The following is a 15,810-nucleotide window of genomic DNA, read 5'->3' as shown; positions in this document are numbered from 1 at the left end:
TGGTGATTCTCTAACCCTACTGGCAGTGATGCTTCTCTAACCCTATTGGCTGTGGTGATTCTCTAACCCTATTGGCTGTGGTGATTCTCTAACCCTATTGGCTGTGGTGATTCTCTAACCCTACTGGCAGTGATGATTCTCTAACCCTATTGGCTGTGGTGATTCTCTAACCCTATTGGCTGTGGTGACTCTCTAACCCTACTGGCTGTGATGATTCTCCAACCCTACTGGCTGTGGTGACTCTCTAACCCTATTGGCTGTGGTGATTCTAACAGTCATATTATACATATTAACAGTCTAACAGTGATATTATACAGGTGCAATGTAATGATATGCCAAAGGTAACAACACCTTGACCAAGCTGCTAGAAACAAGCCGTGGTAACAGCTTCAACAAGGCATAATGGATTAGTATTACGTAACATGGTCTTGTAATGGAATGTGATTACTTGATCATTCTAATGTTATCTTGTAATGGAATGTGATTTCTGGATGATTCTACGGTAGTGATTAATTCCGATCGTGGGTTATAGGTATTGCGGTTTTTAAAGACAAGTTCCTATGGAGCTGACATATCCAGCGTTTACAGTGAATGCGATCTCCACGAATGAAGGAACAATACCTATAACCCGCAATGGGATTGAATCCCAGCCTGAAGCATGGCAGGTTGCATCATTACACTGATGTCAGTCTGATGTCTTCACATCCTCGTTGTTGTCTGATGGGTTCTGTGTTATATGTATTGCAATCATTAACAGAAACCACATTATCCTGTGTTCAACATAATAAACATCACAAAACAAAGATAGAAAATGTTATTTTTACTGTATAAAAAATAAGTGAACCAGACTTTGATCATAGCCAAAGGATAGATTAGAAACATTCTAAACAGAATAACTGTTAAGTCAGTAAATGCTAAATGAGTGTGTGGTAAAGCTAACATTCAAACTGGTAAGTCAGTAAATGCTAAATGAGCGTGTGGTAAAGCTAACATTCAAACTGGTAAGTCAGTAAATGCTAAATGAGCGTGTGGTAAAGCTAACATTCAAACTGGTAAGTCAGTAAATGCTAAATGAGCGTGTGGTAAAGCTAACATTCAAACTGGTAAGTCAGTAAATGCTAAATGAGCGTGTGGTAAAGCTAACATTCAAACTGGTAAGTCAGTAAATGCTAAATGAGCGTGTGGTAAAGCTAACATTCAAACTGGTAAGTCAGTAAATGCTAAATGAGCGTGTGGTAAAGCTAACATTCAAACTGTTAAGTCAGTAAATGCTAAATGAGCGTGTGGTAAAGCTAACATTCAAACTGGTAAGTCAGTAAATGCTAAATGAGCGTGTGGTAAAGCTAACATTCAAACTGGTAAGTCAGTAAATGCTAAATGAGCGTGTGGTAAAGCTAACATTCAAACTGGTAAGTCAGTAAATGCTAAATGAGCGTGTGGTAAAGCTAACATTCAAACTAGTCGTGTATCAGAGGATGTGTACAACAGATCCTGACCAAGACACATGATCGGATAGAAATGTGTCACATTTAACCACAGCTGACTGTAGCACAACAATTCAACAGCTGATGTTGGTTGTCATGTAGAGACACAAAACAAGAGTGAATTCTACTGCAGTCAACTGTTACAATCTGACATGGTTCTGATTGTGGATTCTTGATGACAGGGCAGGCTTGCACAGAGTTGAATTTTGAGCCGTTTATAGCGGTGTCTCATGCCGTACACACTTAGAAAACAAGGTGCTATCTAGAACCTAAAATGGATCTTAAGCTGTCCCCTTTAAAGAAACCTTTTGGTTCCAGGTAGAACTATTTTGGTTCCAGGTAGAAACCCTTTTGGTTCCAGTTAGAACTATTTTGGTTCCAGGTAAACTCTTTTGGTTGCAGGTAGAACCCAGAACTCTTTTGGTTCCAGTTAGAACTATTTTGGTTCCAGGTAGAATATTTTGGTTCCAGGTAAACTATTTTGGTTGCTGGTAGAACCCATAACTCTTTTGGTTCTAGGTAGAACTCTTTTGGTTGCAGGTAGACCTATTTTGGTTGCAGGTGCAGCTCTTTTGGTTCCAGGTAGAACCCTGTTGGTTGCAGGTAGACCTATTTTGGTTGCAGGTAGAACTCTTTTGGTTGCAGGTAGAACTCTTTTGGTTGCAGGTAGAACCCATAACTATTTTGGTTGCAGGTAGAACCCATAACTCCTTTGGTTGCAGGTAGAACCCTTTTGGTTGCAGGTAGAACTATTTTGGTTGCAGGTAGAACCCATAACTCCTTTGGTTGCAGGTAGAACCCTTTTGGTTCCAGGTAGAACTCTTTTGGTTGCAGGGAGAACCCCTTTGGTTGCAGATATAACTCTTTTGGTTGCAGGTAGAACCTATAACTCCTTTGGTTGCAGGTAGAACTCTTTTGGTTCCAGGTATAACTATATTGGTTGCAGGTAGAACTCTTTTGGTTGCAGGTAGAACTCTTCTGGTTCCAGGTAGAACTCTTTTGGTTCCAGGTAGAACTCTTCTGGTTGCAGGTAGAACTCTTCTGGTTGCAGGTAGAACTCTTCTGGTTGCAGGTAGAACTCTTCTGGTTGCAGGTAGAACTCTTTTGGTTCCAGGTAGAACTCTTTTGGTTGCAGGTAGAACTCTTTTCGTTCCAGGTAGAACTCTTTTGGTTCCAGGTATAACTCTTCTGGTTGCAGGTAGAACTCTTTTGGTTCCAGGTAGAACTCTTTTGGTTCCAGGTAGAACTCCTTTGGGTGCAGGTAGAACTCTTTTGGTTTGAGGTAGAACTCTTTTGGTTGCAGGTTGTTCTGCCCCTGAACAAGGCAGTTAACCGACTGTTCCTAGGCTGTCATTGAAAATAAGAATTTGTTCTTATTAACTGACTTGCCTGGCAAAATAAAATGTAAGAAAATTGTTCCCAAGAAAGCTAAGGTAACTGAACTAAAGGACTATGGCCCGTAGCACTCACTTCTGTCGTCACAAAGTGCTTTGAGAGACTAGTCAAGGATCATATCACCTGTTACCCTAGACCCACTCCAATTTTCTTACCGCCCCAATAGATCCACAGACGATGCAATCGCCTGCACACTGCCCTATCCCATCTGGACAAGAGGAGTGCCTATGTAAGAATGCTGTTCATTGACTACAGCTCAGCATTTTAATTTAAAAAAAGAAAAGTATTTCACCTTTATTTAACCAGGTAGGCCAGTTGAGAACACCTTTATTTAACCAGGTAGGCCAGTTGAGAACACCTTTATTTAACCAGGTAGGCTAGTTGAGAACACCTTTATTTAACCAGGTAGGCCAGTTGAGAACACCTTTATTTAACCAGGTAGGCCAGTTGAGAACACCTTTATTTAACCAGGTAGGCTAGTTGAGAACACCTTTATTTAACCAGGTAGGCCAGTTGAGAACACCTTTATTTAACCAGGTAGGCCAGTTGAGAACACCTTTATTTAACCAGGTAGGCCAGTTGAGAACACCTTTATTTAACCAGGTAGGCCAGTTGAGAACACCTTTATTTAACCAGGTAGGCCAGTTGAGAACACCTTTATTTAACCAGGTAGGCCAGTTGAGAACACCTTTATTTAACCAGGTAGGCTAGTTGAGAACACCTTTATTTAACCAGGTAGGCCAGTTGAGAACACCTTTATTTAACCAGGTAGGCCAGTTGAGAACACCTTTATTTAACCAGGTAGGCTAGTTGAGAACACCTTTATTTAACCAGGTAGGCTAGTTGAGAACACCTTTATTTAACCAGGTAGGCTAGTTGAGAACACCTTTATTTAACCAGGTAGGCTAGTTGAGAACACCTTTATTTAACCAGGTAGGCTAGTTGAGAACACCTTTATTTAACCAGGTAGGCCAGTTGAGAACACCTTTATTTAACCAGGTAGGCTAGTTGAGAACACCTTTATTTAACCAGGTAGGCCAGTTGAGAACACCTTTATTTAACCAGGTAGGCCAGTTGAGAACACCTTTATTTAACCAGGTAGGCCAGTTGAGAACACCTTTATTTAACCAGGTAGGCCAGTTGAGAACACCTTTATTTAACCAGGTAGGCCAGTTGAGAACACCTTTATTTAACCAGGTAGGCTAGTTGAGAACACCTTTATTTAACCAGGTAGGCCAGTTGAGAACACCTTTATTTAACCAGGTAGGCCAGTTGAGAACACCTTTATTTAACCAGGTAGGCTAGTTGAGAACACCTTTATTTAACCAGGTAGGCCAGTTGAGAACACCTTTATTTAACCAGGTAGGCCAGTTGAGAACACCTTTATTTAACCAGGTAGGCCAGTTGAGAACACCTTTATTTAACCAGGTAGGCCAGTTGAGAACACCTTTATTTAACCAGGTAGGCCAGTTGAGAACACCTTTATTTAACCAGGTAGGCTAGTTGAGAACACCTTTATTTAACCAGGTAGGCCAGTTGAGAACACCTTTATTTAACCAGGTAGGCCAGTTGAGAACACCTTTATTTAACCAGGTAGGCTAGTTGAGAACACCTTTATTTAACCAGGTAGGCTAGTTGAGAACACCTTTATTTAACCAGGTAGGCTAGTTGAGAACACCTTTATTTAACCAGGTAGGCTAGTTGAGAACACCTTTATTTAACCAGGTAGGCCAGTTGAGAACACCTTTATTTAACCAGGTAGGCTAGTTGAGAACACCTTTATTTAACCAGGTAGGCCAGTTGAGAACACCTTTATTTAACCAGGTAGGCCAGTTGAGAACACTTTTATTTAACCAGGTAGGCCAGTTGAGAACACCTTTATTTAACCAGGTAGGCCAGTTGAGAACACCTTTATTTAACCAGGTAGGCCAGTTGAGAACACCTTTATTTAACCAGGTAGGCTAGTTGAGAACACCTTTATTTAACCAGGTAGGCCAGTTGAGAACACCTTTATTTAACCAGGTAGGCCAGTTGAGAACACCTTTATTTAACCAGGTAGGCTAGTTGAGAACACCTTTATTTAACCAGGTAGGCTAGTTGAGAACACCTTTATTTAACCAGGTAGGCTAGTTGAGAACACCTTTATTTAACCAGGTAGGCTAGTTGAGAACACCTTTATTTAACCAGGTAGGCTAGTTGAGAACACCTTTATTTAACCAGGTAGGCTAGTTGAGAACACCTTTATTTAACCAGGTAGGCCAGTTGAGAACATCTTTATTTAACCAGGTAGGCCAGTTGAGAACACCTTTATTTAACCAGGTAGGCCAGTTGAGAACACCTTTATTTAACCAGGTAGGCCAGTTGAGAACACCTTTATTTAACCAGGTAGGCCAGTTGAGAACACCTTTATTTAACCAGGTAGGCTAGTTGAGAACACCTTTATTTAACCAGGTAGGCCAGTTGAGAACACCTTTATTTAACCAGGTAGACTAGTTGAGAACACCTTTATTTAACCAGGTAGGCCAGTTGAGAACACCTTTATTTAACCAGGTAGGTCAGTTGAGAACACCTTTATTTAACCAGGTAGGCCAGTTGAGAACACCTTTATTTAACCAGGTAGGCTAGTTGAGAACACCTTTATTTAACCAGGTAGGCCAGTTGAGAACACCTTTATTTAACCAGGTAGGCCAGTTGAGAACACCTTTATTTAACCAGGTAGGCCAGTTGAGAACACCTTTATTTAACCAGGTAGGCCAGTTGAGAACACCTTTATTTAACCAGGTAGGCTAGTTGAGAACACCTTTATTTAACCAGGTAGGCCAGTTGAGAACACCTTTATTTAACCAGGTAGGCCAGTTGAGAACAAGTTCTCATTTACAACTGAGGCCGGGCCAAGATAAAGCAAAGCAGTGAGACACAAACAACACATAAAGTTACACATAAACAAACGTACAGTCAATAACACAATAGAAAAATCTATGTATAGTGTGTGCAAATGTAGAAGAGTAGTGAGGTAAGGCAATAAATAGGCCATAGAGGTGAAATAATTACGATTTAGCATTAACACGGGAGTGATAGATGTGCAGATGATGATGTCCAAATAGAGATACTGGGGTGCAAGAGGAAAATAACAATATGGGGATGAGGTAGTTGGGTGGGCCATTTACAGATGGGCTGTGTACAGGTACAGAGTAAGCTGCTCTGACAGCTGATGCTTAAAGTTAAAGAGAGGGAGATATGAGACTCCAGCTTCAGTGATTTTTGCAACACCATAGTACCCTCCAAACTCATCATTAAGCTTGAGACCCTGGTTCTCGACCCTGTCCTGTTCAAATGGGTCCTGGACTTCCTGACGGGCCGCCCCCAGGTGGTGAAGGTAGGAAACAACATCTCCACTCAGCTGATCCTCAACACTGGGGCACCACAAGGGTTCATTCTCAGCCCTCTTCTGAACTCCCTGTTCACCCACTACTGCGTGGCCATGCACGCCTCCAACTCAATCACCAAGTTTGCAGACGACTCTACAGTGGTTGGCTTGATTACCAACAACCACAAGACGGTCTACAGCAAGGATGTGAGGGCCCTCGGAGTGTGGTGTCAGGAACATAACCTCTCATTCAATGTCAGCAAAACAAAAGAGATGATCGGAAACAGGAAACAGCAAAGGGAGCACCCCCCTATCCACATTGACGGGACAGCAGTAGAGAAGGTGGAAAGTTTTAAGTTCCTCTGTGTACATATCACCGACAAACTGAAATGGTCCACCCACACAGACAGTGTGGTGAAGAAGGCGCAACAGCGCAACCGCAACCTCTTCAACCTCAGGAGGCTGAAAAAATGTGGCTTGTCACCGAAAACCCTCACTAACTTTTACAGGTGCACAATTGAGAGCATCCTGTCGGGCTGTATCACCGCCTGGTACGGCAACTGCACCGCCCACAACCGCAAGGCTCTCCAGAGGGTGGTGCGGTCTGTCCAACGCATCACCGGGGGAAAACTACCTGCTCTCCAGGACATCTACAGCACCCGATGTCACAGGAAGACCAAAAAGAACATCAAGGACCTCAGCCACCCGAGCCACTGCCTGTTCACCCCGCTTCCATCCAGCCAGCAGGCGAGATCAGTACAGATGCATCAAAGCTGGGACAGAGAGCTGGGACAGATCAAAGCTGGGACAGATTAATAAACAGCTTCTATCTCAAGGCCATCAGATTGTTTAAGAGCCACCAGTAGCACAGAGAAGCGACTGCCTATCTACAGATGAGAAGTTCGTTGTTCTCCTCCTGCTGTATATTTATGTCTGAATGTTTCTATCTCGATGTTCAACACTCTGGCCTCTTTTTGTAGCGAGTCGGTTCTTCTGAGCGGAGAAATGACTACGCCTGGTTTGGACACGTTAGACGAGGAGATGAACTGCTAGCAGCCCCGTCAGTATGGCTCTCACTGGAACTGTCCGCCATCTTCCTTCCCGCAACGTCAACAGAGCGGAGTGGTTAATGTTTGTAGTGTTTTGTTGTGATGATGTATGTGTAGACAGTGACCCCCCGTCGCCACCTGTGGAACTACATTAAATGCAGAAGGCGCTGCTCAACTGAACGGTCCAGAAATAACTACTACGCTATCTACACTGAGTGGACAAAATATTAGGAACACCTTCCTGATATTGAGTTGCACTCCCTTTTGCCCTCAGAACAGCCTCAGTTCGTCGGGGCATGGACTCCAGGTGTCGAAAGACTTCCACAGTGATGCTGGCCCATGTTGACTCTACGGCCCATGTTCACATAGTTCTGTCAAGTTGGCTGGATGTCCTTTGGTTGGTGGACCGTTCATGCTTGTTACACGTGGGAAACTGTCTGAACATGAAAACCCTGCAGCATTGCAGTTATTGACACAAACCAGTGTGTCTGGCACCTGCTACCATACCTGCTCAAAGGCACTTAAAACGTCACCCTCTGAACGGCACGCATACACAATCCATGTCTCTACACACACGTACACTACACACACATACACAATCCATGTCTCTACACACATGTACACTACACACACACACACAATCCATGTCTCTACGCACACATACACACTCCATGTCTCTACACAAGTACACTACACACAGATACACAATCCATGTCTCTACACAGGTACACTACACACACATACACAATCCATGTCTCTACACACACATACACAATCCATGTCTCTACACACACATACACAATACATCTCTACACACACATACACAATCCATGTCTCTACACAGGTACACTACACACACATACACAATCCATGTCTCTACACACACATACACTACACACACATACACAATCCATGTCTCTACACAGGTACACTACACACACATACACAATCCATGTCTCTACACACACATACACTACACACACATACACAATCCATGTCTCTACACACACATACACTACACACACATACACAATCCATGTCTCTACACACACGTACACTACACACACACAATCCATACACAATCCACATACACAATCCATGTCTCTACACACACATACACCATCTGTCTCTACACACACATACACAATCTGTCTCTACACACATGTACACATGGATGTTGTATTGTATATATGTGCTAGTAGAGTAGTGTACTGAGGGAACACAATGTGTTATGAAATGTAATGTAATTTAATATTTTTTATTGTAAATAAATGCCTTAATAATGCTAGACCCCATGAAGAGTAGCTGCTGCCTTGGCAGGAACTAATGGGGATCCATAATAAACCTCAGGAAGAGTAGCTGCTGCCTTGACAGGAACTAATGGGGATCCATAAAAAACCCCAGGAAGAGTAGCTGCTGCCTTGACAGGAACTAATGGGGATCCATAATAAACCCCAGGAAGAGTAGCTGCTGCCTTGGCAGGAACTAATGGGGATCCATAAAAAACCCCAGGAAGAGTAGCTGCTGCCTTGACAGGAACTAATGGGGATCCATAATAAACCCCAGGAAGAGTAGCTGCTGCCTTGGCAGGAACTAATGGGGATCCATAATAAACCCCAGGAAGAGTAGCTGCTGCCTTGACAGGAACTAATGGGGATCCATAATAAACCCCAGGAAGAGTAGCTGCTGCCTTGACAGGAGCTAATGGGGATCCATAATAAACCCCAGGAAGAGTAGCTGCTGCCTTGACAGGAACTAATGGGGATCCATAATAAACCCCAGGAAGAGTAGCTGCTGCCTTGACAGGAACTAATGGGGATCCATAATAAACCCCAGGAAGAGTAGCTGCTGCCTTGGCAGGAACTAATGGGGATCCATAATAAACCCCAGGAAGAGTAGCTGCTGCCTTGGCAGGAACTAATGGGGATCCATAATAAACCCCAACTAATGGGGATCCATAATAAACCCCAGGAAGAGTAGCTGCTGCCTTGGCAGGAACTAATGGGGATCCATAATAAACCCCAGGAAGAGTAGCTGCTGCCTTGACAGGAACTAATGGGGATCCATAATAAACCCCAGGAAGAGTAGCTGCTGCCTTGGCAGGAACTAATGGGGATCCATAATAAACCCCAGGAATAGTAGCTGCTGCCTTGGCAGGAACTAATGGGGATCCATAATAAACCCCAACTAATGGGGATCCATAATAAATCCCAACTAATGGGGATCCATAATAAACCCCAACTAATGGGGATCCATAATAAACCCCAGGAAGAGTAGCTGCTGCCTTGGCAGGAACTAATGGGGATCCATAATAAATACAAATACAAAAATTGACTCAAGGCTTAAAATCCTTCTTTAACCCGTCTCCTCCCCTTCATCTACACTGATTGAAATGGATTTAACAAGTGACATCAATAAGGGATCATTGCTTTCTCCTGGATTCACCTGATCCTTCTGTCATTGAAAGAGCAGGTGTTCCTAATTGTTACGTTCCCCAGTTTGTGTTGTAGTTTGTGTATTTGCATGTGTTTTATTTCAGGAAATGGCTTCCTGAAATCCCTCAAGCAGCTGATTGGTCGATTCCAGGGCTAATTGGAGAGCTGACCCCGCCCCTCGTCAAGACACAGCTGTCTCCAATTATACATTCATTCTGAAGCTATATAAAAGCCAGTGTTCTGTTCAGGAGAGAGAGATTTTGGAGGTAGGGATTACTGAGAGAGATTTGCTGGGAGGTCATTGCAGAGAGGTCATTGCAGAGAGAGATTTGGCTAGAGGTTGATTTTGATGGGAGTTCATTGCTGGGAAGTTGGTATGTTTTGTGAGTTTGTTGCTCAGATAGAGCTTATTTGATGTACTTTGTTTCTTAGTTTGTTTGTGAAATTGTTTAATATTCTGTTTAATTTGTTCCCAGGGGAGAAGGGGAAGGCACCTTGGGAGTGCTTAGGCAAGAGGCCCGCGGGCATACATATACCCGTAGTATATTCACTGTCTAGGCACACTAGGTAAGACCTGGGCGGACCACCCCCTGTATTTTGGTTAGGGCACCAGGTGGTGGTAAATTAGGTAAGTAGTGGGTAGGCAGGTAAGATAGGAGAGGGGGCTTTGAGATTTACTTTCTTTGCTTTGGTTCCGTCCAGCCCCTTTTCCCCATATTACCGTGTAAAGGAATAAAGTCCTTGTAAACGGTACCACATTCTGCCTGTTGTCATCCTTACTCGCACCTACAGTCCATACCTTTTTCACTTCACAGAGAGTTTAGTTGTAGCAGGGTGTTGCGTTCCCTCTTCATAGAGGCGTGCGTAACACTAATGTTTTGTATTCTCAGTGTAAGTCAACCTCATAACTGAACACTATTCAAACATTATGTATGTTATTATATTGTTAAATAAAATCCTCCAAAGTATTTGGAACATACTGTAGAGATGGATGAAAACAACCTCAGACTGTTTCAGTTTAAACACAATTTATTTCTGCTTAAATAATGAATGGGATCATCCATGTTGGTTGTCATGTGTTACCAGATCATCAATCAATGCTTTAGGTGGTCTCATATGAAGAGAATATGGCACCAAACCCCAAAGAAAAAAATGCCCCTTTAAACATAACATTACACTGCTAAAACAATGACCAATGATTGGTTTGGAGCAAATACGCATGAGAACTGTTAACCCTTTCCAATGTGTCAGTCTACATTATATATTGGGGTAATACCTCTCTAACTCTTTCCAATGTGACAGTCTACATTATATATTGGGGTAAATGTTCTCTAACCCTTTCCAATGTGTCAGTCTACATTATAAATTGGGGTAAACGCTCTAACCCTTTCCAATGTGACAGTCTACATTATATATTGGGAGCTCTCATATCTCCACGTCTTTAATAGTAGAGGCATATTCCATGTTACACTGTGGGCCCTCATAAAGCATTAGAATGAAGTCTCCCTCTCTGTCCTGCTGTCCCCCAGGTGGCTGTGTGTTCATGTCTCTTTAAAACAGTCAGTGCCAGAGCAGAGTAGACAGACACTGATAGAAGTAACACCTTATTTCATAATACAATGTTCGCAAATGAGGAAAACTAAGTCAAACCAGGTGAATCTCATGCATCAAAATATTAGTACTCTGAGGAAATATGTTCACAGAAGTGATGTTTGAGAGTTGCAGTGGAGTTCAAATCAAGCTACCATTTCCATTTGACAAATATTTCCTGCTGATAATTAGACATGTGCAGTAACACCCAAGCATTTTCATAAAGGTGGAATCAATATAGGCATTTCATTCCAATGCTTTGCGAAGCTGTCCTACCAGTGCAGAAAACAAACTATCAGTGACTAACTTCAGAAGTTTTTACAGTGTCATTTATATTCAACCAAACCACCCGTTGTTATTAAAAAACACAACCACATTATACACCCACCCCAGTGGTGTGGCTACAGGACAGAATATATAAGGCTTGTAGAAGGTGACTCCAAGTGTTCCTCTAATCTGTCAATCAAACGTCCTGTTGTACCTCATTGGTCCGAGAGATGCTTGGAGGCGTGGCTACTGTTGTCCTGACGCCATGATGGAGCAGACCACACCCCTGTTCTCCTGTCACCGTGGTAACAACAGGTCATGACTGGAGCCCAGGTTGTGGACAGAAAAGTAATTTTTTCATGCTCATGCGAAATCAAATAAAGTGGTCTTGCTGTAAAACCATGCGTTAACGTGAAAGCTGCAGACACACGTTCTGATTGGCTGTTCTCCTGCTTCAAGTTCCAGTCATCTCCCTTCCAGGAAGTCATGAAACATCAACAAACCTGCAAAACAAAAAACATATGATAGGTGATTTAGATCAACATGAGTTTAATTCTCTCACCACTGTGTATGTTGTGAATAGTTTGTCTCTCTTGATTAACCAACTGCACCAACCAGCTAAACTAACAAGACTGCAAGGCCCTCAGAAAGTGTGAGTTAGCATGTTGTCAGTAGGGTCACATCTCTAGGGGGCAGAGTTAGCATGTTGTCAGTAGGGTCACATCTCTAGGGGGCTGAGTTAGCATGTTGTCAGTAGGGTCACATCTCTAGGGGGCTGAGTTAGCATGTTGTCAGTAGGGTCACATCTCTAGGGGGCTGAGTTAGCATGTTGTCAGTAGGGTTACATCTCTAGGAGGCTGAGTTAGCATGTTGTCAGTAGGGTCACATCTCTAGGGGGCTGAGTTAGCATGTTGTGAGTAGGGTCACATCTCTAGGGGGCAGAGTTATCATGTTGTCAGTAGGGTTACATCTCTAGGGGGCTGAGTTAGCATGTTGTCAGTAGGGTCACATCTCTAGGGGGCAGAGTTAGCATGTTGTCAGTAGGGTCACATCTCTAGGGGGCAGAGTTAGCATGTTGTCAGTAGGGTCACATCTCTAGGGGGCTGAGTTAGCATGTTGTCAGTAGGGTCACATCTATATAGGGCTGAGTTAGCATGTTGTCAGTAGGGTCGCATCTATATGGGGCTGAGTTAGCATGTTGTCAGTAGGGTCACATCTATATAGGGCAGAGTTAGCATGTTGTCAGTAGGGTCACATCTATATAGGGCTGAGTTAGCATGTTGTCAGTAGGGTCACATCTATATAGGGCTGAGTTAGCATGTTGTCAGTAGGGTCACATCTATATAGGGCAGAGTTAGCATGTTGTCAGTAGGGTCACATCTATATAGGGCTGAGTTAGCATGTTGTCAGTAGGGTCACATCTATATAGGGCAGAGTTAGCATGTTGTCAGTAGGGTCACATCTATATAGGGCTGAGTTAGCATGTTGTCAGTAGGGTCACATCTATATAGGGCTGAGTTAGCATGTTGTCAGTAGGGTCACATCTATATAGGGCTGAGTTAGCATGTTGTCAGTAGGGTCACATCTATATAGTGCAGAGTTAGCATGTTGTCAGTAGGGTCACATCTATATAGGGCTGAGATGGCACATTGTCAGTAGGGTCACATCTCTAGGGGGCTGAGTTAGCATGTTGTCAGTAGGGTCACATCTATATAGGGCTGAGTTAGCATGTTGTCAGTAGGGTCACATCTATATAGGGCTGAGTTAGCATGTTGTCAGTAGGGTCACATCTATATAGGGCAGAGTTAGCATGTTGTCAGTAGGGTCACATCTATATAGGGCTGAGTTGGCACATTGTCAGTAGGGTCACATCTATATAGGGCTGAGTTAGCATGTTGTCAGTAGGGTCACATCTATATAGGGCTGAGTTAGCATGTTGTCAGTAGGGTCACATCTATATAGGGCTGAGTTGGGACGTTGTCAGTAGGGTCACATCTATATAGGGCTGAGTTAGCATGTTGTCAGTAGGGTCACATCTCTAGGAGGCTGAGTTAGCATGTTGTCAGTAGTGTCACATCTCTAGGGGGCTGAGTTAGCATGTTGTTAGTAGGGTCACATCTCTAGGGGTCTGAGTTAGCATGTTGTTAGTAGGGTCCTCTCTATAGGGCTGAGTTAGCATGTTGTCAGTAGGGTTAGGGTTAGGATAATGGATCCAGACAGCCGGTTGCTGGATCCGACAGGACAATGGATCAAGACAGCTGGTTCCTGGATCTGACAGGATAATGGATCCAAACTGAGCATGCCCTGGTGACAACAGGATAATGGATCCAGACTGAGCCTGTCCTGGATCCGACAGGATAATGGATCCAGACTAAGCCTGTCCTGGATCCGACAGGATAATGGATCCAGACAGCCAGTTGCTGGATCCGACAGGATAATGGATCCAGACAGCCGGTTGCTGGATCCGACAGGCTAATGGATCAAGACAGCTGGTTCTTGGATCTGACAGGATAATGGATCCAAACTGAGTATGTCCTGGAGCCGACAGGATAATGGATCCAGACAGCCGGTTGCTGGATCCGACAGGATAATGGATCCAGACAGCCTGTTGCTGGATTCAACAGGATAATGGATCCAGACTGAGCCTGTCCTGGATCCGACAGGATAATGGATCCAGACAGCCGGTTGCTGGATCCGACAGGATAATGGATCCAGACTGAGCCTGTCCTGGATCCGACAGGATAATGGATCCAGACTGAGCCTGTCCTGGATCCGACAGGATAATGGATCCAGACAGCCGGGTTGCTGGATCCGAAAAGGATAATGGATCAAGACTGAGCCTGTCCTGGATCCGACAGGATAATGGATCCAGACACCCGGTTGCTGGATCCGACAGGATAATGAATCCAGACAGCCGGTTCCTGGATCTGACAGGATAATGAATCCAGACAGCCAGTTGCTGGATCCGACAGGATAATGAATCCAGACAGCCAGTTGCTGGATCCGACAGGATAATGGATCCAGACAGGATACCACCCGGCTGTAGTGTTAAGTGATCCCCATTTCCCTCCATATTCTATCAGACCTGAGCTCCATACTTGTACGTACCAGGTTGAGCACACGACTGTTATCATTGATCCTTTTCCACTTGCTTCTTTTTCACCTTCGACCCTGACCCTTCTCCAGACTGCAACACACAGAGAGAGGGGTTAGACAGGACGATGGCAGAATGAGGGGCAGGCCCGCAGAACACACAGAAACACCAGGCAGACTGAAACTCTTCTCCACTAGTGTCCTAGACATGCTGAAAGACAGAAACACCAGGCAGACTGGAACTCTTCTACACTAGTATCCTAGACATGCTGAAAGAAAACACTTAGGGAGTTGTTAATTCACTACATCCAGCTGATTGGCATCACTGCACCATCAGGTTCATAGTCTGACCAGTAAACACTGACAGTCCAATGACATCACACTGACAGCAGGTCAGATTGAGCTCTCTGATCGCTTCACGTTGAACTGAGCTGTCTGACAAGCACACACCACAGCACTCTGAAGCATTCCGCACTGCTAGTCTACCGTCAGTGTCTACTGTCTAGTTGGAATTGTCTCCACTACTAGTCTACCGTCTAGTTGGAACTCTCTCCACTACTAGTCTACCGTCTAGTTGGAACTCTCTCCACTACTAGTCTACTGTCTAGTTGGAACTCTCTCCACTACTAGTCTACCGTCTAGTTGGAACTCTCTCCACTACTAGTCTACCGTCTAGTTGGAACTCTCTCCACTACTAGTCTACCGTCTAGTTGGAACTCTCTCCACTACTAGTCTACTGTCTAGTTGGAACTCTCTCCACTACTAGTCTACCGTCTAGTTGGAACTCTCTCCACTACTAGTCTACCGTCTAGTTGGAACTCTCTCCACTACTAGTCTACCGTCTAGTTGGAACTCTCTCCACTACTAGTCTACCGTCTAGTTGGAACTCTCTCCACTACTAGTCTACCGTCTAGTTGGAACTCTCTCCACTACTAGTCTACTGTCTAGTTGGAACTCTTTCCACTACTAGTCTACCGTCTAGTTGTAACTCTCTCCACTACTAGTCTACCGTCTAGTTGGAACTCTTTCCACTACTAGTCTACCGTCTAGTTGGAACTCTCTCCACTACTAGTCTACCGTCTAATTGGAACTCTCTCCACTACTAGTCTACCGTCTAGTTGGAACTCTCT

The 15,810-nt window shown here is 44.0% G+C and overlaps 1 protein-coding gene across 1 annotated transcript in view; it reads right to left on the bottom strand.

Moving 5' to 3' along the window:
- Window positions 1–10,746: 10,746 nt before the first annotated feature.
- LOC139381245 (ankyrin-3-like) overlaps window positions 10,747–15,810 on the bottom strand; it is a 201,276-nt gene continuing 196,212 nt past the window's right edge. Inside the window, exons 47-48 of the mRNA XM_071124721.1 lie at window positions 14,696–14,774; window positions 10,747–12,090 (exon numbers count right to left, since the gene is read on the bottom strand). Of these exons, the coding sequence (XP_070980822.1) occupies window positions 14,718–14,774 (57 nt within the window). The 3' untranslated portion in view covers window positions 10,747–12,090; window positions 14,696–14,717. The remainder of the gene's footprint in view (window positions 12,091–14,695; window positions 14,775–15,810) is intronic.

The sequence above is a fragment of the Oncorhynchus clarkii genome, chromosome 23 (genome assembly GCF_045791955.1).
Source record: "Oncorhynchus clarkii lewisi isolate Uvic-CL-2024 chromosome 23, UVic_Ocla_1.0, whole genome shotgun sequence".
Taxonomy (NCBI): domain Eukaryota; kingdom Metazoa; phylum Chordata; class Actinopteri; order Salmoniformes; family Salmonidae; genus Oncorhynchus; species Oncorhynchus clarkii.
The sequence above is the reverse complement of the archived record's forward strand: the minus strand, read 5'-3'. Positions and strand labels throughout refer to the sequence as shown.